Source organism: Manis pentadactyla, chromosome 4, assembly GCF_030020395.1.
Source record: "Manis pentadactyla isolate mManPen7 chromosome 4, mManPen7.hap1, whole genome shotgun sequence".
NCBI lineage: Eukaryota > Metazoa > Chordata > Mammalia > Pholidota > Manidae > Manis > Manis pentadactyla.
The window spans coordinates 102124904-102148217 of NC_080022.1; the positions used below are offsets into that span (position 1 = coordinate 102124904).

Genomic DNA, 23314 nt, shown 5'->3' on the forward strand with positions numbered 1-23314 from the left:
CAGAAATATGCCCCAGAAAAGCAAGAAACTCACCGTTCAGAAGACACAAATTAAAAGATTGTTGCACTCTCCTGGGCAATTGGTTGACTGGTGGCAGGGAGTGCAACAAAGGGTGGGGCCACTACAAGGTCTCTGTCTAGCCCTGGGAAACCCAGTTGAGTGTCTTATCTGCTCCGTGGTGATAACAGAGTGCCACACACTGGGAGGCTTAAAACCATGAGATGTGTCTTCTCATAGTCCCAAAAGCTAGTAGTCAAGATTGTGGTGTTGGCAGATTTGGTGTCCCCTGAGGTCCGTCCTGCTGGCCCACGCAGGACCACCCTTCTCGTTGTTATCTTCACATGGCGTTCTCTCTGTGCACACTCGTGCTGGTGTCTCTTCCTCTTTTATAAGGATGCCAGTCTGACTGGATTAGGGCCCCACTCAGCCTCGGTTTATTTTCTCCTTCAAGTCCCTCACTCCAAATACAGTTGGATTGAGAGATTCTGTGGGTTAGGAATTCAACATGAATTTGGGGTAGACATAATTCAGTTCATAACAAGAGGGTCAGTAAACTCCACCACTGTGGGGTAGGGGAGAAGCCTACTAAAAAGGATCTGTAATTTACTTGGCAACTAATGACCATACAAGGATAGTCTGAAACCTCTGGGATGGTTGGGACTTTTCTCCCAATTTACCTTTTACTGACAGCAGCAGTGGGCGTGGTGTAAGGAAAAATGCTAACACTCCTGAGGGAGCCAAGTGTTATCAACATACCAAATTGGCCAGAGACCTGCTGAGCACTCAGGAGAACACCAAGAGGTGTAAGACACCGTCCCAGACATCAGAGAGCACAAAATCTCATTAAAACACAAGGTAGAAACATGTGGAAAGTTACTAAATACAGAAACGGTTGCCCAGCCGTGGGCCAGGCACCGAGAACTCAGCAGGGATCCAAGCAGACCTGGGCCTGGCGTCTTGTGGCTTCTACTCTCAAGGAGGGGATAGACATTGGTCTAATAGCCACTCTAATAATTTCAAACTATGACAAGTGCTCTGAAAGTAAAGAACAGTGGGGCAGGACTGAGTGTGACAGAGAGAAGAAATCCATCTCCAGGGAATTCTGAGGAACTGACATGTAAGTTAAGGATTTGAGAATAAAGAAGAGTTAACCAGGCCAAGAGTCAAAGGAATGTTGTCCCAGCAGAGGGCGATGGGCTGTGAGTGCTAAAGCCATAAGCAAAACATACTGTAAAGAAAAAAGAACATAACAAAGTTTTTTTTTATGATTATATAAATGATGCAAACTTACAGAAAATATATTTTACACCAGAAAGAATTTAAAAAATTACCTGAAATCTAACTTTCTTGAGATAACTATTATGAGAATATAGGCTGAGTCATTTGTACCCCATTTATTAACTAATAAAAACTATATGTATATTTCCATACTTTTTTGTGTTTTACATGTAATACTTTTTCCATGTTACTATATGGAAATATAAATATATACTATATATTATATCTTTTCCACATTATTACAAATTATATTGTTTATATAAATATACCAAAGAAATAATCATATATCAGATGTATGTAATGATATATTAATATGTATATGATGTATGTATATTATAATAATATGGAAAAGTTATAACAGTATATAATTTATATATTATGTCTACGTCTATATTGTGTGTTCCTATATCTTCAGACTATATTTGTAGTACACAGATATAGAGACACACATACACTCACCAAGTGGGTGTTTGTATGTCACTGTTTTCAAAACTGGAATTATAGTATGTATCCTTCTAGGCATGCTTAGCAATTTGTTATGGACAGCCCTCCATGTTAACTGCCAAATATCTAACTCAATGACTCGTACCCTAATTGGCCCCCAGACAGTGATTTAATTGGTTTGGGATGGGGCCCAAGCATCTGTATTTTTCAAAAGTTCCCCAGATGATCCTACGTATAGGCAGGGCTGAGAACCACTAATCCTAATCATTCTTTTAAATAGTTGCACACTGTTGTGTAATATAGATGGTCCCATTTTTATTCAGTTATTCCACCATTGCCAATCCCTTTTTCTGCATTATAAATAATGTTGTAATTAACATCCTTGTACTTACATTTTCCAGCTTATTTGTAAAATGGAAATAATAATAGTACTCATCTCATTGGGCTGTCTTGTAGATAAAGCAGCTTAATATTTGTAAAATATTTTAAATAGTACCTGGCATATAAAATGTACTTAATATATTAGCTATTTTTTTGATGATCAATATTTATTTATCTCTCTTGCATGCATTATTAGCTATTATTATTAAAGACAGCATCATTATTTCTAGTATCTGATAGTCTTATATATGATTATTTCTTTGGTTTGGATCCCCAAGGGTGAGATTTCTAGAATATATTTTTTAAATTTGGGTAGAGAGCCAGATTACTTTCCAAAAAGGAATAATAATTCAGTTATACCAGCAATGTTTCTGAAGTACCATTTCTTCAAATCCTTACCAGCAACAGGATTTCCTACTCTTTTTAACACTTGCCAGTCAGATAGGTAAAAAGTGATTTTACTTCTTCAATTCGTTACTTTATTTTGCATTTCTCACAGTGCAAGGTGAGCTGAACATCTTTCCCATTTTATAGGTCATTTTGATTTGTTGGTGGTGATTTGTGAATGAGAAAGAGACAGAGAAAGAAGAGGGGAGGGAGGAAAAGATTCTTCTACTGTCCTTTGCCTGTATTTTCTATTTGGATGTTTGTCTTTCAGTTATTATTTGTAAGAGCTCTTTGTTGACACATATAGTGACCTTATTTCTTCATTTGTCTCATAAATATTTTATCCCAAGCTATTATTTAACTTTTTAGTTTTTTATGGTACCTTTTATTGACATAATCAATTGTAATGTTTGTGTTATCAAATATACCCAGCTTTTCTTCTGTATCTTCTTGGTTTCTTGACCCAATTCTTACATTATACATATATTCTCTTAAAATGGTTTTTTAAATATGAATTTATTTTACATTAAAAATATGGTGTGAGGTGAAGAAAACTTAATTGTCTTCAGATGAGGAGCCAGTTTTTATAGCACCATTTATTAAGCCACCCTTTCTAGCTTGATGCTTTTAGAGAAAAAAAAAAAGTTACGGGGCTAAAACTTTGTGGGATTGTGGGGAGAAGAGTAGTAAAAGCTGAGAGTTGAAAAGTAGGCAGGAATCAGGTTACATAGGGCTGTAGGCAAAAAATGGGCTTTGGAATTTACCATAACAATGCAATTCTGTTTAAGAGTTTTGAGTGGGAGAGTGATATGATCCAGTGGAATTTTAAGCCCCAGGAGTCTCATATCTTTGTGGGACTCCCATATGTCTATATGTAATAGAGTTTTTTTTTTTCTCTCCTTTTAGAAAAAAAGAGTGCTCACTCCAGTGTGGAAATGGTGCAGAGAGGAGCAAGTGAGGAAGTAGAGGGATAATTTAGAAGGAATTGCAATAGTCCAGGAAAGATATGATGACGACGTAGAGTAGCAATGGTAATGACAGTCAAGAGGATGGATGGATGGACCTAAGGGCTATTTTAGGGGCACACAGGATTGAATGGAAGATTGGATGTAGGAGGTGAAGCCTAAGAATGAGTCAAAGATGACTTTAATTTGGGGATGATGGTGGTTCCTTTTTGTGATCCCCATAAAACTGGATAAAGAGCAGATTTTAGAGAAGTATTAAGAGTTTAATATGAAAGAGATGAAAATAATCATAAACATTATTAAGTAAATCTATGGCATAAGCTTTGGAGAAAAGACCATTCTTATATTATTTAAGCCATTCTGGATTATCAAAAAATATAGATAACTTGCAGCATTGTTTGTTTCAAAAGCAGAAACTTTGAAACAAAGGGAATGCCCATCAGAAATGGAGTAAATTGTGACACATTTATACTATTGACTATTATATAGCCAAAGAATGAATTCTGTCTATAGCAGTAAATATGGTGGGGTGGGGTAGGAATTTCTGCACTATATTGTTAGGGAGTGAGATGCAGAGAAAGTTTATATAATATTATCCAATTTTTATAAAAAGAAACAACAAAAACAAAACCTAAATGGTATGTGTATGCAAATGTAGTGGTGATACAGAGATTTTTTTTCTTTTCATATTGCTAATGTTTCCACTAGTAGTAAGAATATATTAATTTTATGATAGAAAACAAAAACTAATCAATTAGGTTTGTTGATTTTGAGAAATCTTTAAGATATCTAAAAGGAGATCCCCAGTTGTCAAGATACTATAAGGCCTGATGTTTGGAAGAGAGGTATGGGCTGGAGGTCATCGGGAAGAGTCATGGCAGCTGGGGCGCTTGAAGCCATAGGAAGAAAGAAAACTACTAAATGGTGTGTGTAAAGTGAGTGGAAGACAAAATCCAAGACCAAGCCAGAAGGAACTCTAGCAAAGAGATGTTTAGTGGAAGAGGAAAGTGCTAATGAAAGAGACAGACATGAAGCAACCAGAAATACCACAAGAGAAACAAGTGTTTTGGGGACAGTAGACATTGAGTGCTCTGAGATTCAATGAACCTCACTTTAATAAAAGTGGTCTTTGTGGATAACCTGTAAGAGAAATGACTTCCCACCCCCACCATTTCCTTTTCACCACAAGGATATTATTGTCAACCATTTGTTCAGCATCTTTCAAAGCTTCTTTCTAGGATAACATGAAGACAGGTATTCGTAAGTATATACAACTCAAAAGAACAAAGCTTCCTAGGGTAAATTGTCATGCTTAAATATCATCCAGTGGTAATGGAAGAAACTGGGGTCAATCTATGGAGAAACCAAGGCCTTAGGACAAGAAATTTTTAAAACAGAATTTTTTTTAGCAGAAGCATCATCAACAAGCTGAATGGAGCAAATTGTTAGATAGTCCTATGCTTGTGGCAGAAAATACCCAGGATGCCTTGGAGCAGCCATTCCAGTTAAAGTGTGGGAGAGTGTGTCTCCCAGACCTACCTCTCCTCTCCTTTCTAACCCCACTGCCATTACCTTAGTTCACTGTCTAATCTGATCTCCTCTGAACTAGTTCCCTACTAGTCCTCAGGGTCTCCACCTACCATTATTCAGGTGGTGTATTACACGAGGAAGCCGGGGTGAGGGGCAGGTGGAGCTGAAATCTCATGTCCTCTCCTTACCAAACCATGAGCCATCGTGTGGGCTGCTTCTCCTGGAAAATCTTTCTCACACTGGTGTGTCTGGCTCACCAAGCATTGGCTTTTAGGACTGGGTCTGCCCACAGGGGATGCCTGCTCTGGTTTGTGCAAAGGTATTAAAGTGGCTGGGATCAGTCCTGAGTCCCAAGACAGCAGTGAACCAGAACCAATCTCTGCCTGCAAGACTGACAGGCTAGTAGAGATGGATAATCTCACAGACAGCTAGCTGCAAAGTAAATCACTTTAAAGAGCAATTTCTGCTGTGTCATCGTATTGCTCAAAACCCTTCAAAGGCTCTCCGATGCTCTTAAATCCAGATACCTTAACCTTGAACTGAGGACATGTGTAACTCTCTGAAGAAATCTGACATCCTCCAGGTATGATTTCTGTAATTTGACTATGATATGCCTAGGTTTATTTTTTATTTTTTTGCATTTATTCTTCTTGGTGTTCTCTAAGTTTTCTGGATCTGTAGTGTGGTATTTACTATTCATTTGGGGAAATAGTCCTTTTTGTTTCAACTATTTCTTCTGTGTATTTCTCTCTGTTTCTTTTGATATTCTCATTGTGCATATGCTACACCTTTTGTAGTTATCCCACAGGTAGACTGACCTGACCATAGTAGCTAACTATATTTCCATGCCTGCTTCCAGCTGTTATCCCTACCCTAGTTTGCCCCACCCACCTATCTCTCTGAGCACTTACCTCCTGAGTGTGCACTCAGCCTTTCCTCCCAGGCTTCCCTGCAGCCGCTCCTGTCTGGGCCTGCTGGGACTTGACCCATCAGTACAGGCTGATGATGATAGTCTTTAAACTTTAGGCCTCTCTCCCTCTACCTGAAGGAACAACTTATGAAATCAATTGGATCTTCGCATTTTTGGCACCCAGCACAGGGCTCGTACCAAGCAGAGAGGCAATGAGTTTGTTATTGTCTGAGGAGGTTCTTTTAAAATTTCCCCGTGTACTTTCAAGTATTTCTGTTAATGCTTGCCCTTGAAATTGTGTAGCTACCTTGAGAAGATAGATATGTACCACACAATGATATATGAATGTTCTCTTACTGTCTCTGACCTACATATATTTTTGTTGCTTTTTCTGTCTTTTCTGCCTCAGCATGATACATCTTATAAAGAGAGCCAACACACAGGAATATCTATTTCACAGCTGTGCTAATAGTATTTTCCTGCTTTTGAACATTTATATTATAGGATTGGGCCTGTTTTCTAATTATGCAGAATAATGTTGGCAAAACTGGAAAGCAAATATAAAAGAAGCATCAAGAAATGAGTTCATTTTATTATATTTTAAATAGCATTTTAGCATTTCCACCTTTTTTATTGTAAATAGCATATATTCATTGTAGAAAATGTATAAACAAGTTCACAAAAGGAAAAAAGATGTAATTATTCCCCCATCAAAAAAGAACAACTGTTAACTTAATTGTGTATTTGTCCTCCCCACTCCTCCTTTCTCCAACACACTCTTAAAGTTTTCCAGAATATCTGTTTATTAAAATACATCATTCAGAAAGACCATTGTCCATGGCACTACTAGAGCATCTACATTTCCAGAATGACCCTCCTGACCTTCTACACTGATAATATTGGATTTAGTTATTTAAACCTGACTTGTTAGCTGTCTCCTTTTAAAGGTCAAAATCATCAGAGCATTTCAATAATTATAATTTATAAATATGATTAATATGCTAAAAGGCTGTGGTGGATAAAGTGGACAGCATGCAGGAAGAGATGGGCAAAGAGAAGGAATATCTAAGAACAACAAAGAATGCTAGAGATAAAAACTGCTGAAACAGAAATGAAGAATGTCTTTGATGGGCTTATTACTAGACTGGACGTGGCTGAGAAAAGAATCTGAACTAAAAGTTCTGTCAATAGAAACCTCCAAAACTGAAAAGCAAAGAGAAGAAAGATTGTAATAAACAGAACTAACTATCTAAAGACCATGGGATAACTAAAAAAGGTGTAACATACACATAATGAAAATAACAGAAGAAAAGAGACATACACAGAAGAAATACTTGAAACAATAATGACTGAGAATTTCCCCAAATAAATAGTAGATACCATGCCACAGATCCAGAAAGCTTAGAGAACACTAAGAAGAATAAATGCCAAAAAAAGTAAACCTAGGCATATCTTACTCAAATTACAGAAATCAATAACAAAATAAAAATCCTGGAAGAAGGAAAAATTACCTACCTATAGATGAACAAAGATAAGAATTATATCTGACTTCTCATAAATGATGCAAGAAGATAAACTGAAATATTTAAAGTGTCGAGTCTAAGAAACACCACCCCTGAATTCTGTGAAATTATCCTTCAAAAGTGAAGGAAAAAGACTTTCTCATACAAAAATTGAGAGAACACATAGCCAGTAGACTTGGTATATAAGAAATGTGAAAAAAAGTTCTTTAGAGAAGGAAAATAATATCAGTCAAAAACATGGAACTACATAAAGAGGAACACTGAAGAAGGAATGAGTGAAGGTAAAATAAAACCTTTGTTGCTCTTATTATTTGATGTAACAAAATAGTTTAGTTTGTTTAAAATAATAGCAACAATGTATTTGAGAATTTCTGCTTATATCTCTTGGGGGAGGGTACTTATGTATCTATGCTTTTTTATAAATGAAATGATAGCAATGAAAGAGGGATAAAGGCATGGAAAGAAGGAATTAGTATTATTTTGTTATTAAAATGTACTCAACACCACCCATGAAGTATATAAAATGGACTACTTACAAATTTATAAACTCTATGGCAACCACTAAAAACTTTTAAATCTAAGTTTAACTGTTATGCTTAGAGAAGAGAAAATGGAATCACATAAAATGCTTAATTAAAACTATAAAAGGCAGAAAAAGTGGAAGACAAAAATAGGAACACAGAGCAAGGGCAACAAATAAAAAACTAACAAATATGGTAGATATGAATCCAACTATCAATAATGACTTTAAACATCAATGGTTTAAACATTAATTCACCAAATAAAAGACCGTCGGTATAGATGTAAAAACAAGGCCCAATTATATGTTGTCTACAAGAAACCCGTATGAGGAAAACTGTAAAACTCTGATTAACAAAATTAAAGAACTAATCATGCAGAGATATTCTGTGAGTTAGGAAGACTCAATATTGTCAAGATATCAGTTCTTTCCAACTTGATTAAATGCAAGCCCAATCCCAGCAAGTCATTTTGTGGATATCGAGAAACTAATTCCAAAGTTTATATGGAGAGGCAAAAGACCCAGAATAATTAACACAATATTTAAAGAGAAGAACAAAGTTGGAGGACTGACAATACCTGATTTCAAGTCTTACTATAGAGCTATAGTAATCAAGACAGATGATGTCAGCAAAAGAAGAGACAAACCGATAAAAAATGGAGAGCCTAGAAATAGACCCCCATAAATATAGGCAGCTAATCTCTGACAAAGGAGCAAAGGCAACACAATGGATCAGAGGCAGTCTCTTCAACAAATGATGCTGGGACAACTGGACATCGGCAAGCAAAAAAAAAAAAAAAGAATCTAGACAGAGATCTTACCTCCTTCAGAAAAATTAAGTCAGAATGGATCAGACACATAAATGTAAAACAACCTATAAAACTCTTAGAAGATAACATATGAGAAAACCTAGGTGACCTTGGGTATGGTGATGACTTTTTAAATATAACACCAAAGGAACAATCCATGAAGGAACTAATGGATAAGTTGAACTTAATTAAAAGTAAAAACTTCTGCTTTGCAAAGATGATATCAAATGAATGAGAAGACAAGCCATGGACTGGGAGAAAATACTTACAAAAGACACATCTGAAAAAGGACTATTATCCAAAATATACAAAGACTTTGTATAAAACTTCTTAAAACTCAGCAATAAGAAAACAAAAGCCCAATTAAAAAAATAGGCCAAAGACCTTACAGACACTTCATCACTATCATACAGATAACAAATAAGCATGTAAGATGATGTTCCATCTCATATGTCATCAGGAAATTGCAAATGAAAACAACGAGATGCCACTACACATCCATGAGAGAAGCCAAAATCTGAACACTGACAAAAGCTGGAGAGGATGTGAGGCGGCAGGAACTTCCTGCCATTGCTGGTGGGAGTGGCACAGCCACTTCAGAAGACAGTGTAGTGGTTTCTTGCAACACTAAACATACCCTTTCTATAAGATTCAGCAATCCCCCTCTTTAGTATTTACCCAAAAGAATTGAAAACATATATCCACACAAAAACCTGTAACTGGATGTTTGTGGCAGCTTTATTCATATTTGCCTGAACTTGGGAGCAATGAATATGTCCTCAGTAGGTGATGGATAAATGAACTGTAGTACATCCAGACAATGAATTATTATTCAGCGCTGAATAGAAATGGGCTATCAAGTCATGAAAAGACATGGAGGGGCCTTAAATGCATATCATTATGTGAAAGAAGCAATCTGAAAATACTACATATTGTGGGATTCTAACTATATGACATTCAGGAAAAGGCAGATCTATGGAGACAGAAAAGAAGAGCAGTGGTTTTGCTGGAATTTATTGGAGAGCAGGAGGAAGGATGAATAGGCAAAACACAAAAAAATTAAAAATTATCTATGGTGACATTTTTTTAGGGGAGGCAAAAGTTCTGTGAATTTTAACACACATATTGCCTCATGAAAACCCCCAAATCAAGACACACGACAAATTCACCATCAAAAGCTCCCTCATGCTTTGCCTTTCTAGTAACACCCTCACCTCACCCCAAATCCCTGGCAACATCTGATCTGTTCTCCACTGTTAAAAGTTTGGCCTGTATTGACAATTTTTGCGAATGCCAAATAAAGGGAATCATAATGTATACAACCTTTTGAAACTGGGTTCTGTCCCTGGGCATAATGTCTTTAAGATTCATCCAAGTTCAGTGTATCAACAGTTTGTTCCTTTGTAAGATGTACCAGTTGGTTTATCCGTTCACCTGTTGAAGGGCTCTCAGGTGGTGTCTCGCTTTTAACTATCACAAATTTAACTACTGTGAACAATCATGTACAAGTTTTTATGTAAACGAAGTTTTCATTTCTCTAGGCTATATACATAGGAGTGGGTTGCTGGGGGTCAAATGGTTGACTTTGTAAGAAGTTACCAAGGCATTTTCCAGAGTGGCTGTACCATTTACATTCCCATCAGAAATGTATGAAAGTTCTAGTTGTATCATATGCTTTTATTATCAGCATTTTTTAAAATAACTGTATTTTAACACTTTGTATTATCAGTGTTTTTTAAAATTTTAGCCATTCAAATAAGTATGCAAGTAATGGGATCTTACCCTGTTTTTAATTTGCCTTTTTCTGATGGCTAATGATATTGACTAAGTTTCCAAGTGCTTATGTGTCATCCTTCTATCCTCTTTGATGAGGTTTCTTTTCAACACTTTACCCATTTTTAAATTGTGTTATTTGTTTTCTTATTGTTGAGTTTGAGAGTTCTTTGTATATTCTGGATACAAATCCTTTGTTGGATATGTAGTTTTAAAATATATTCTCCTAGTCCATATCTTGATTCTTCATTCTCATGACAGTATTTTTGGAAGAACAAAACGTATAAAATCTGATGAAGTTCAACTTACCATCTTTTTTCTTTTATGGATCATTGTTTGGTGTCATTTCTAAGAACTGCCCAACCCCAGGTCACAAGGATTTTTCCTGTTTCTTCTGAAACCTTTATAGTTTTATGTTTTTCATTTAGATCTATGATCCATTTTGAGTTAATTTTTATTTAAAGTATGAGCTTTTTATCAAGGTTTATTTCTTTTCCTGTGGGTGTCCAATTATTCCAAAACCCATCAGTTAAAAGGAATATCTTTCCTCCACTGAATCGTGTTTATACTTTGTCAAAGATCAAATGGCTGTATTTATGTGAGTCTATTTTTGGACTTTCTATTTTGTTCCATTGATCCCAGTGTCTGTATCTGTTCTCTGGCTCTCTGTTAACTAAAAAAAAAAAAACACATTTGTCATATGTCATGAGCAGCAGAGAGTCGGAGGGAAAGCATTCCCCCATGTCCTCAAGAACTAGAAATAATTCATTCCTCCCATCACCTTTATCCCACCACCTCCCAACTCAGATATCCCAGGAACTGAGGCAAACAGCTCAATAAAGTCACCAGTTAGCTTCGTGATGTAACCAATTAATAATGTCTTCTTCCTTAAATGGTCTCCTCATTCTCAGTGTTTTCCTGGTGGTGTCAGCCGAAAAGTGTGCCAGCCTCACATGACCCAGAGCAGAGGGGAAGGGAGCTGTACCCTGAGTTAGGGAGAAGTTTCAGATCAAAATATGCCTCTTAACCAGGGAGGGAGATAATGAAAACTGAAAAATCTATTACTATTTAATTTGAAAATAAAGGGTCACCCAAGCTACAGTGGGAGTTTTACTACGTTGACAGCTGGTCTCTTTTAAAAATAAGCTTCTGAGTTGCCTTTCAGCTTGGGCTGTTTGAATGAGGAGGATCCAGAATAACATTCCAATGCACAGAAATACGGATGGAGGGACACACAGGCAGGTGGCAACAGATCTAGATAGTATCCATTCCTATCCCCTAGCATAATCTGGGATCATTTAATATATACTATTTTGTAACTAAAACAGATCATCTTTTCTACAGAGAAAGCTGGCATTGATGGTGCTAATTATTTCTTTTTATTTCTTTTGATCACTGGCTATACAAGTGGTAGACTTGTTGCTGTTAAAGTACACATACGTTTTCTCCCTTCATGCTGATGCTGGAGCACTACTCCTCTTTCTGGATGTATTGGAATGATAATTGAATTTAAGAAATAATGTACTTTTTATTGAAATGGCCAGATGGAGTCAATGCTTTTACAAAGACACATGGGTGTTTGGAGGATTCCAAGATCCACGTGGCATCTTCTAACCGTTGGGCAGTTTTCCAGCAGTCCTGATAGTTTGAGACTATGAATAGTGGCTTCCTTCAGGTGCAAACACATCTTATCCTATTGCTCTGATGTTTCTAAGTTGAAGTCAGCTTTTCCAAGGAATATTTCCCCATTCCTTTCCCACTTTTGCTGTGTTCCTAAGAGAATGAGTGAGCTTCTACTCATCTTTTACTTTTTTCACCTTATCTTACACCTATAAATAGGACAGGATTAGATTGTATAAAGAGAATAGGGGCCACCCTCATTTATTCATTTGTTGTTGCATGAATGCATACATTCCACTGATATTTATTCAACATCTACTCTGTGTCAAGTACTGTGATCAAAAAGGTAAACCTTTGCCTTCAAGGAGCATATGGTATGATAGGTGACAGATAGTACAAGCAAACCAGCAAGTGGTCTAGGAGCACCTCACAGAGGCTTCTACTCAGCTTTGAGAATTAAAGCAAGTGGCAGCTGAGACAAATCTCGGAGGACAAATGCAAGTTGGCCTGGTGAATGCCCAGTGAATGACAGAATGTCCAAGCAGAGAGCATTGCTGGTGTAAGGGCCCACAGAAGCCATCAAGGCTTTTTCAGGGAACTGCAATAATTTTAGTATTACAGGAGCTTAGAGTAGAGGACTGGCTTTGTATTATGATGTATTTGATAGTACAGTATTGTCAAACACACACACGCACACACACACACACGAATATCCTAGACCAAGAATATATTCTTGAATCCACCACAGACTCCCCCTCCTTTCCACTGTTCTATTCTATCCTGATTCATTTTATCACCTGCCTGGCACACGGAAGCATTTGAGTTGGGTGTCTTCTACTTCTGAACTTAAACAAAGATCAAGTTCAAACTATCTCAGTTGTCATCTCTGGTATGAGAGGAAAGGAGATAGCTTTCTGAAGAGATGTGAAGACCAACTTTATGAAAGATCTTACACAGGAGATTAGACCAGGAGAATTTCTTACATACATTAAAAGGATCATTTTCCTCAGGGAAAAAAGTAGAGTATGAAGACAAATATTTATTGAGGTCTTATCATGTGCCAGGTACTCTGCTAAGTTCTTTTATATAAGGTCTTTCTATGAAAGGTGATAGTAGCTTAAGGGGTCACAGGTGCATGTATGATATTAAACTTGTTATTTACAAGGTGATTTTACATATCTTGGAATATTTTATTAGAAAGTAACTTTATAATGTTTGTAATAAATGCCCACCGTTATTTGTTGAGGGTCAGTTATGTGTTAGGTGCTGGGTCATCCTGGGGCACAGAACAGAACCCTGGCCCTGTTCACTCTTAGAGCCTTCTTCACAATCAGGATAATTACCCCTGGTCCTCGGAGCTGTCATATTTGAGTCATGTCAGAGTTTGTAACCTTGGTGAACTTTAACAAATTTGTATATTTCGGGTTGATCTGGATCAAGCCAAGCTTTATCCTTCCTGGGATGAAAATCTCAGCTGCTGGTCTATCAGTAGCAAACACTTCTGTTGGTGAACCAGGTGACGTTATCTTCCCCAGATGTCTCCTATTGATGGTTTAGGATGTTGAATACCTTGTTAAACTGACTTTAAAAAATAACTTCTTGATCCTCACAACAGAAATTGTGCCAAAGCGGGTTTACTTGTTCATACTTGTATTTGGGGTGAGTCATGAGAAATGAGGATGCTTATCTGCTGAGGAAGGAGAATTGGACTTGAATTCCTCTCAGTGGCATAGTGTAGTGCTACAGGCAAACCATTGCTAAATACATACATATTTACTAATCCAATATCCAGCTGACCAGAGACCTGTAGCTGCACAGAAATATTGTCTTCGCCAATCTGTCAGAGGTCCTGCATTTGTGGGACTGGCCTGTAGTTTGGAACCATTGCCCATAAGGAACTGTATTATGGAGTAAGGAACTGTATTTCAGTAACACCCCTATTTCCCAGGTATGGCATCTAGGTCAAATCAGACTGTAGCAGGCCACGCTGAGCACATGCCTCTTCCTTCTTTACCTCCCAGGCTCCTTGATTGGCACTGTTTATTGTTTTCCCTGTTCACATCTGGCAAATGCCACTGGGCCCTAGTGAGAGAGAATTCCAGCTTCAACATTTTGATTCCCTGTAGTCGTGGAGCAATTGATATCGGGCAACCACAGGTGAAAAATGATATTTTGTGTATCTGATGACAGGTGTCTGGGGTAACCTTGGAACAGCAGGAAAGCCCCCTCCCCCACCCCGGAGGAAAGGGAGTCTCAGGTTAATGATTATAATAAGGCAGAAGTAAGGACAAAACGAGCACCTAGGAGAAACAGGAGGGGTTTGATGAAGTTGAAAATGAGGTGGAGAGAGAGCTCTGAATTGCAAGAAGTTCAGAGAGAGAGACTTTGTTCTGTTTGTCAAAAACCCAGTAGCTTGGAACTATTGACCAGCGGTAAGAGAAGCCCAGGAAAGAGATTTTGAAATATTCAGGAGCATTTGATATCAAAAGAAAGAGATTTAGAATTATAAATAAAAGAAAATGGAAAATCAAGATAGTAATGAGGAGGAGTAGCTTTACACTATTTCTAGCAGACTGCAGATTCACAGAAGGAACCTGTGGAAGCTGGATGAAGACGAGACTAATGAGGCGGGTGGGGCACGAAGCCGCGAGGAACTCTTTCAGGCCTGGCGGAGAACGGAAGACATGCAGGGGCCGTGGCCGCAGAGAGCCGAGTAGCCCAGGAAGCCAGCACTGTTGCTGGGAAATCAGAGGTAGCCCTCAGAGGTGGGTTTGGAAAAACCCTTGCTTTGGAACACTGCTCAGAAGTGAGCTGGGCTCCCAGAAGCACTATAATTTCTTTAGATCATCTGATAGCAGACTCTGATGTTTACAAACTTCAGGGAGATAGGGCCATTGTGAAATTTTTTTTTTTTTCAGGAATAAAACTAGCCCCAGCCAGCCAGAATGGGAATTTACTGCCTGAGCTGTATTCCAACATGGTTTTGCCGGCAAAACCAGACCTGAATGTTTCCTTGACTCCTAGGGGGCCTGTTTACACTGACTATTTTTATTGCCAGCTTTCGAGTGGGAAGAGGGAGATTATATTTAAAGGTCAGCAGGTGAGCCGAAGGGTCCCTGTTGTGCTCTTCCTGGGTGTGCCTGTGTGTGTACACAACAGCCTGTATCTGTAACTGCTCATTCCATGTGTGTGTGTGTGTGTGCGTGCGCGCGCGTGTGTGCACTTTCCCACATGCAAATTGCTGTGCCCCTGATCTGGTTGACAAGACCTGCTCACTTGTTTTTAGGCATAGTCATGGGTGTCAGGTTGGTTGGTTGGCAGTTCCCTATTTGTTTATTGTAAAGAACGTAAATCAATCTTCGGGATTTTCTGGATTGGAGGGCAAGGGATATTTATTGTCAACAGTTTAAGAACAAGGAGATATAAGATACTGAGCTTAAGGGTGCATTTAGTGTCAGGACGAGAGCATGAAAAGGTGGGAAGAAGCCAACTACAGCTATTTCTGCACTGAATAGAATGTTTAAGTACTTGAGTGTGAGATACAACTTGGAAAATTGCCCTTTGGTCAAAGCACCAGTCAACAGAACTAAGTACAGTGAAATCAGATTGGACTCAAATTCAATTTCACTAACAACCTTTTTAAATTCTTGTTTTTGCAATTCCCCAAAAGATGACTGATGGAAGCCCACCAATCTGGAAATGAGAACTGAAGAATTGAGACGGCATGTCTGTACACATTCCCAGAGAAATTTAGCCCCCAGAGACTAGTGGTACTAGGAAAGCAGCCCACGGGTGTTGCCCTCCCCTGAGCCACAACCAAATCGTTGCTGTAACGACTCAGGACTGACTGGGAAGCCATGAAACCGCTGCCTGCAGTAAGCATAGGAGACTGCCTCCTGAATCAGGTAAGGACCGCCGCCGGTGTCACCACCGACTCCTCCCAGCCCTCCCACCCCACCAACCTGATTCGGAAGGGATTTCAGACTGTTTCCACAGATGGAGAAAATGCTCCTCAGGGCCCAAGACTTTCTCTCTTAAGAGTGTTTCAAGACCTACCATATTTCAGTCCTCAGTTTGAGGGTCTAGTACCAGAGGCACTTTGGGTATAAAATGTGGAACAGAGGGTTAGTTAGAACTTGGAACTCCAGCTCTGCCATTAATACTTTTGTGGTCACAAGCAAGGCACTTTACTGTCTGAGCCTCAACTTTCTTCTCTGTAAAATGGGAGTGATAATAGGGCCTCATCAGGGTCATTGAAAGAGTAAATGAAATTAGTAAAGTTTCTTGAAAACTATAAAACCACTAGATTAAAAAATAGATATCATTATATTTTTAGTCCATGTCAATTAAGAATTAATTTAATTTCACTTTATAGAATCTTAGACTCTTAGAATGTTAGAACTTGAAGAGACCTTAAATATTATCTAATTTAAGCCTTTTCATTTACATATGAAGCTACTAAGGCACAGAGCCACTCTTAGAACTAAAATATTTCAACCAAGAGTCGGGGACTTGTGCAGGGTTTTCATGCCTTAACAAGTAAACAAAGCAGAGCTCATGATTGCTGTCATAAGGAAAGTTAATTTCTCAGGCAAAACCATTAAGAGTGATAAACAGAAAACACGATGTTTTTATATAGCAAAATTATACATGTATGTATTACAATTTTATACTTTATATATATAAATGTATATACCTAATATATATTTTATACTTTATATAATTTTATACTTTATATATTTTTATTATAATTAAATTTAATTATAATTAAAATTATAATATAACTTTATACTTTATATATATAAATTTATATTATATATAAATATAATTTATAATCGTTGAATTACACATACTCTTTTATATAATATTATTATATGTAATTATATTTTATACAGCTACATTAGGTAATTAAAATTAGAGCAAACAAAGTGCTTTCCCATTATGCAGCTCCTTTTGGGAGCTATAAATGGGCATTCAGGGTTTAGCTTCAGGGTTCATTGAAAATAATGCAGTAATTATCTTCAGGGTTCATTGAAAATAATGCAAGAATAGTATAAAAGGTGCTGGCAGCTTGAGGCCGTACAAGATCTCATTCAAGTTTATCAACAGTCATGTGACACTACATATTACCTCCATTCTCACAGATGTAAATACACAGGCTCATATGGAGTAAATAACTTGTCACACAGCTAGACAATGAAGGTGCTGAGGTTTCAGTCTACTCTGTTTTACCTGAAAGCCATATCCTCCCCTAACCCCTCTGTGTCTCTATAAACACACACCAAGCACCTGCTTTATGCAAAACACTGTGCCCAAAACATGGGGCTGGGATGTAGGGAGCTAAGTGAGAGTGCAGTTCTGTCTTTCAGGTATCTTTCAGGATGGCTCTACCCTACCTGCAGATTTGTGCATGACTCGAGAGAAAAAGGAGGAAGTTCCTGGTGCAGACAGGCAAAAGCTTAATAAAACACATGGCAACCATGAGGGCTACAGTAGAGGTGTACAGTAAAGGTGCTGGAGGAGGACAGAGGAGCGTTAGCTCTGACGAGACAAGTGAGTCACAAACAGAGGAGTGGAGACAAAGCCTTAGAGCATCTGTAGGATTCTAGTAAGTGGAAGAGCACAGGAGGGTCCTTCCAGGCTAACGGAACCCCATTCAAGAAGTTGGCCTGGCTTTCATTTCTCGTCTCCTTGTCCTTGGGAAGACAGAGCAGAGCAGGGTTTATGGACGTGGGCTTCAGCATGGTGCTGCCTGGCTGTGGATCCCTGCTGTGTGACTTACTGACTCTGGGACCCTGGACAAATTATTTACGCTTTCTGAACTGCAGTGTCTTCATCTGTAAAATGGGAATAATCATAGCATCTAGCTTAAGGGATTATCATGAGGCTCAAAAGAGCTAATCCTTACCAACCATCCTGTGTACAGGAGGGACACACCAGTTTTGGCTCCATGGGGCTGCTGGTGCTTCTGCTTCTGCTACAAATGGGAGCTGCAAAGATCCTGTGCTTCGTGGAAGAATTAGCCTGCAAAGATGTGGATGTGGTGGTAACAAGCCTACTGTCTTATCCTTATGCATCACTGAATTTAAGTTTCCATCCCTTTAAAGGATGGAAGGGCTTTCTAGCATCTCTTGAAGCTAGAAATGGTATCTGTCATTTTTTTTTTTTTTAAACTGATTGTTAGATTTAAAACAATTCCCAAATTAAAAGTCTCACTTCCTATTGTGTGGAAGGAAGTGCTGAGCCTTTTCTCCCTGGTAGTTTTTGTTATGGATGACATTTGCACAGACCTCATGCTCACAAGTATGACCAGGCCTGTGTGACCTTCCTGGTATGCTATTTAGCACCACCCCTCTACCCGTATCTTATGAAAACATATCAGAATGCAAGTGAGTCAGAATGATGTTATTATAGGGAATAACCTTGACCTCTCAATAATTTATATTTGAAACAGTAATTGTTCACCAACTTGAGCTATTAATAGCAGCAAATGATGTGTGGGAAAACAGTGGGCCTGGAACTCAGCTGGGGAGGAGGGAAGTAGCCAGGAATGGGGGTGGGTATGTGCATGTGGGCACGTAGGCATGCCCTGCACAGAGGGAGGCCCCCCCAAATGGATGGTGCCCTTAAAGGGCGCCTCTGATGACTGTTTGCATAAACTCTGTGTTAGTTAGAGTAACTGAATCTGAATGCTAACAAATGTGGCCCATCTTTCCCAAGGTCAGTTCACAGCAGGGTTCGGTTAGGTGGCCCAGCAACATCTAGCATCATGTGCCTGAGTACCTCAACCCACTTCATCTCCACTTCCGCTCTGTCACATCCATAAACGCAGTCTTTTAAAAAGCAAAACACACCTTTATTCATGGGACTAATCAACAGAGGGTGTTAGTTACCTAAACTAACTGTTAGAACCCTAAACAGGCCTCTGAGATCAAGTTTGGATTGAACCTGCTTTGATTCCATCTGCTTAATTGTCATGTTTCCCCCTTCAGTTTTTTCCCAAGCTTTGCTATGAAATACATTTTGTGATAAGACTGCTTCAAGGCTGCAAATGGCTTCTCGCTTTCTTCTTGAAGTTCGAGAGTCAATAAAGAGGTTCTGGGGTTGGACTGGCAGCAGGTGTCTACCTGTGGGGGAGCCTCCTTCCTTCTCCAAGATCACTCCCTGCAAAGCTGCCTCGGGCCCCATTCCCTGCTTTTCCACACCCTGAACTGGAATCTTCTTGCTCAGACCTCACTAGGCTGTGGTCAGGACAAGCAGAGGAAAAAAGCCTAGTTTGTGATTTATACCATGGAAATGACAGGAGTTATGTGGGACCCAGCCTGGGAAATGCCCAGCACAAGCCCCTTCTACGGCTGCTGAACAGGACTGGGTCCTGCATAAGAACGCACTGCAGGAGTGCAGCCAGAGACTCAGGGAGGATGGGAGTGCCCACCACGTAACGGGAAGGATGCTCCCACTCCACTGAGCAGCTCAGGCACTGGAGGTCAGGCCTGTCCAGGGCAGGGCTCTCCCGTCATAGTCCTGGCTAAGCCCTGCTTCACTGTCAGGCCCCTGCTGTGTTGCTCTTGTGTGCCTGTGGGATGCTGGGACAGTCAGTGATGCCCAGATAAATGGAGACTTTGCACTTGCTATTTAGTGATCCTTGTCTCCAAATGGAGGGCATGGTTAGGTTCAGAAAGAGGGAGCTTCTACTTGGGGATGTGGGACAGTGGGACAAAGAGCTGGAGAACTTTGGTGTTAGGTCTAGTCATCCTGGTAACAACTGGTATGAATTTAGGACAACCACCTTGTCACTCTGGCTTTCTGTAAAGGTACACCAGGCAAGATGACTTCCGAAGTCTCTTCCAATTCGAAGACCCTGAGTCGAAATTGCAGCAGAAGTGATGGATGAAGAAAATCAAACCAGATATCTAAGCTGACCTGTACATACAGTAAAACAACAAAATTGGACTGGATCTATACTGTTGGAACTCAACCAAGAATTTGGTGAAGTGCAAATTGTAGCGCTCCAAAGTCTTACAACTACAAACTATTTACTGTTAAAAGAACATATGGCATGTGAACAGTCCCCAGGAATGGGTTGTTTTAATTTGTCTGATTTCTCTCAGACTGTTCAAGTTCAGTTGGACAATATCCACCACATCATAGATAAGTTTTCACAAATGCCTAAGGTGCCTAACTGGTTTTCTTGGTTTCACTGCAGATGGCTGGTAATTACAGATATGCTTTGGTTATGTAACTATACTCCTATTATGTTAATGTGTGTGTGCAATTTGAGTAGTAGCTTAAAACCTATACAGGCTGAAGTTACTCTACAAGAAGATATGTCAAAGAAATAATCAATCTTCCCATGTTTTCTTCCGCCTGCTACTTCTATAGCTTTTCTTCTTCCTTCCTAATTACAACCCTTAAATAGAATTCGTGCCTCATATCAAATTTACCGAGTATCATAATTCTTCCAAGTGGTAAAGATACCTCAAGACAAATGCTGGGCATAGAAGCCACAGGGCATAAATATGCAAAGAAGTAAAAAGCTAACTTTTTCAAACAATAAGGCTTCTCTCTCACTTACCAACTTCACATTTCCCTGTATGGCCCCGGAAGATGACTGGTTAGCCAGAGACGGGTAAGATTCCTCAAGGGAGGAACAACCTAAGACAGGCACAGTCGCAGGGGGGCCATCAGGTGAGAAATTGGGGATCAACAGAGGTGAGGCTTAGAACCTCACCCCCCCGTTCTGAGAGAAATCTTCTGCATACGTGGATGTTTTATTGCCCTGGTCTAGCTTGGATTAACACATAGTCTACAGGCACACACCTGATCATCTACATGTGCTCTCTTACAACACTAAACTATGTTTTCTACCTTTATCTTGTATCTACCTACCACTTCAGCATTTTATTAAAAATAATAATAATAAAGAGAGAAATGTGGTATCCACACATAAATCAAGTATAAAAACCAAATGAATATTCATATTTGAACTGACTGTTTAGAGTTCATAATGCATGAGCAAAACCGAAAGTTTCTGTGATGACTGCCCTTGTACTGTTCACTATGTAACTTATTCATTATGTAAGAATTTGTTCTACATGTAAAAACTTGTTTGTTATGCCTCAGAAGATTGGAGACTGACAAAAATTAGGCTTGGGGTGGAATAATGATTGTGCATTGAGCATTGACTCCCCTATACAGAATTTTATTGTCGTTAACAACCATTTGATCAATAAATATGAGAGATGCCCTCACAAAAAAAAAAAAAAAAGAAGGACAGACTTCCAATGGTAAAATAAATTAGTAACCGGGATGTAATGTATAGCATAAGGAATATAGTCAAGATATTGTAACAGCCTGGTAGGGTGATAGCTGGAACCTAGAATTATGTATATAAATGTTCTACCACTGTGTTGTACACTTGAAACTCATGTAATGTAATACTGTGTGTCAACTACCCTTCAATAAAAAATAATAATTAAAAAAAAAAAAAAAAAAGAATAACAACATATACCATCTATTGAATACTAAAAAAAAAAAAAAAAAAAAAAAGAAAATCAAACCAGAATATGTGGCTATAGGCCCAAAAAGTACTCCCTTATTCAGTCACCTTCAGAAATAAAAACAGGTAATAAAGATTATAATGAGTAAGAGATTATAGATATCTTCTAAGGAGTGTGTGAACTTGTTCTACCCAGTAAGAAAATTCCACCATCAAATGAGGGCTTAATTTGTAGAAGAGATTCATAATGGAGAACCTATACCAATAGGCCCCTCACCGTGTGTTAAGGGCATACACACACATGCGCACACTTTCTCTATTTCAAGCTTTTATCAGTTAAAAATTATCCTAAGGTGTCAGTATTACGAATCTTCCGTTAGTTTATTTACTTGGGAAATGAAAAATAACACGTATGTACACTCATTATTACGTTAACTAACATTCAAGTTCTATGGAGTCACATCAGTGGACTTGGAGAATTTGGGGGATGTTAGCCTTAGTCCCCGACACATTCTGAGACCGTAACTATGTATCTGAGAATACTATTTCCCAGCCACCCTGACGGCAATGTCCTTTCCAGTTAGCCTTTGTGTTACTTTTTCCCACTATTCCTGATCAGACTTCTAGTCCTTGAACTTGTCCAATGTGACTTTGTCAGTCCCCACCCAGGCTGGAAAACATGGCCTGCCACTGAAACACCTTCCCTTGCTCTTTTATCCTCTGTATCTTGCCCAGAAAACTCCAGTCTTAGTGCTCCCACTGTTAGCTTTGGGGGGCTGAGAAGTGCTGGAGATCCTCTGGTGTCTGAGCTCACTGGTATCCCACAGCCTCACGGACCTACTCACAGACGAGCCCTGGCACTACCAGGCAGCTTTTACACGTGTGCCTAGCCTGCACCTCGTTCATTAGAGAAACTGTTTCCAAAGTCCGTCACCTGAGGTCCCTTACCTTTTATCCCTCCATCTCTCTCAGCACGTTGCTGTATCTCCTACTCTATAAAGAAAATAGATGTCACAGAAAATCTGATTCCTACCAATCCCCACCCTTTTATCTGTATTCACACCCACCTTTCTTTGCTTCTGATACCCCAAACTGAATTCCTCACCAGGATCCTGGATTTGCACACCTCTTTCTGGCTGGGAAATCCTTACTCAATGGTTTTGTTGTCCCCTTGCCTCTTCCTTCTTCACTGGCTGTTTTCTCTCAGCATTTGAATGTATTCAAACCTGTGTCGTTCTGAAAAAACCTGTTGCTGTCCTTTTTTTTTTTCCTTCTCTAGCCAAACTTCCTGGAGGAGTTGCTCGCCTGTCTTCACTAGCTCATCTCCCATTCAGTCTTAACCCACTGCAATCTGGCTTAATGCTCATCACTTCCCTGAACACATCAATCCTGTTCTAGCTGCCAAACTGGATATTTTTCAGGCCTTATCTCAATTGGTTGCTGTTAACCTTGTTCTCAAAATTCTTTTTCCTTGATTTTCAAGGCTTCTCTGTTTATTCTTCCACCTTACCATCCTCGTCCAGGGCAGTCTCTGCTCCCACAGTTCAGGGACAATTACAGTTTTTGCCTTCTGCTCCTCATGCTAGTTAGCTGCCATTTCCTCATTCCAGAACAACCTTCATGCGTTTCTCTTCCTAGCTTACTCCAACTAATCTTTCCAGATACAACTGATACA

General features: G+C 39.0%; 1 protein-coding gene and 1 long non-coding RNA gene across 2 annotated transcripts in view; one reads left to right on the top strand and one right to left on the bottom strand.

Annotated features, from left to right (window-relative positions):
• The window catches only part of LOC118930371 (protein mab-21-like 3), a 99276-nt gene that overhangs the window by 63047 nt on the left and 12915 nt on the right, over positions 1 to 23314 (top strand). Inside the window, 1 exon segment of the mRNA XM_036921509.2 lies at positions 15811 to 16045. Within this exon segment, the coding sequence (XP_036777404.2) occupies positions 15998 to 16045 (48 nt within the window). The 5' untranslated portion in view covers positions 15811 to 15997.
• LOC130683394 (uncharacterized) lies at positions 358 to 22976 on the bottom strand. Its single transcript, XR_008997095.1, has 3 exons — positions 22707 to 22976; positions 18049 to 18164; positions 358 to 485 (listed from the first exon to the last, which is right to left on the bottom strand). It is a non-coding gene; the product is annotated as an uncharacterized LOC130683394 (long non-coding RNA).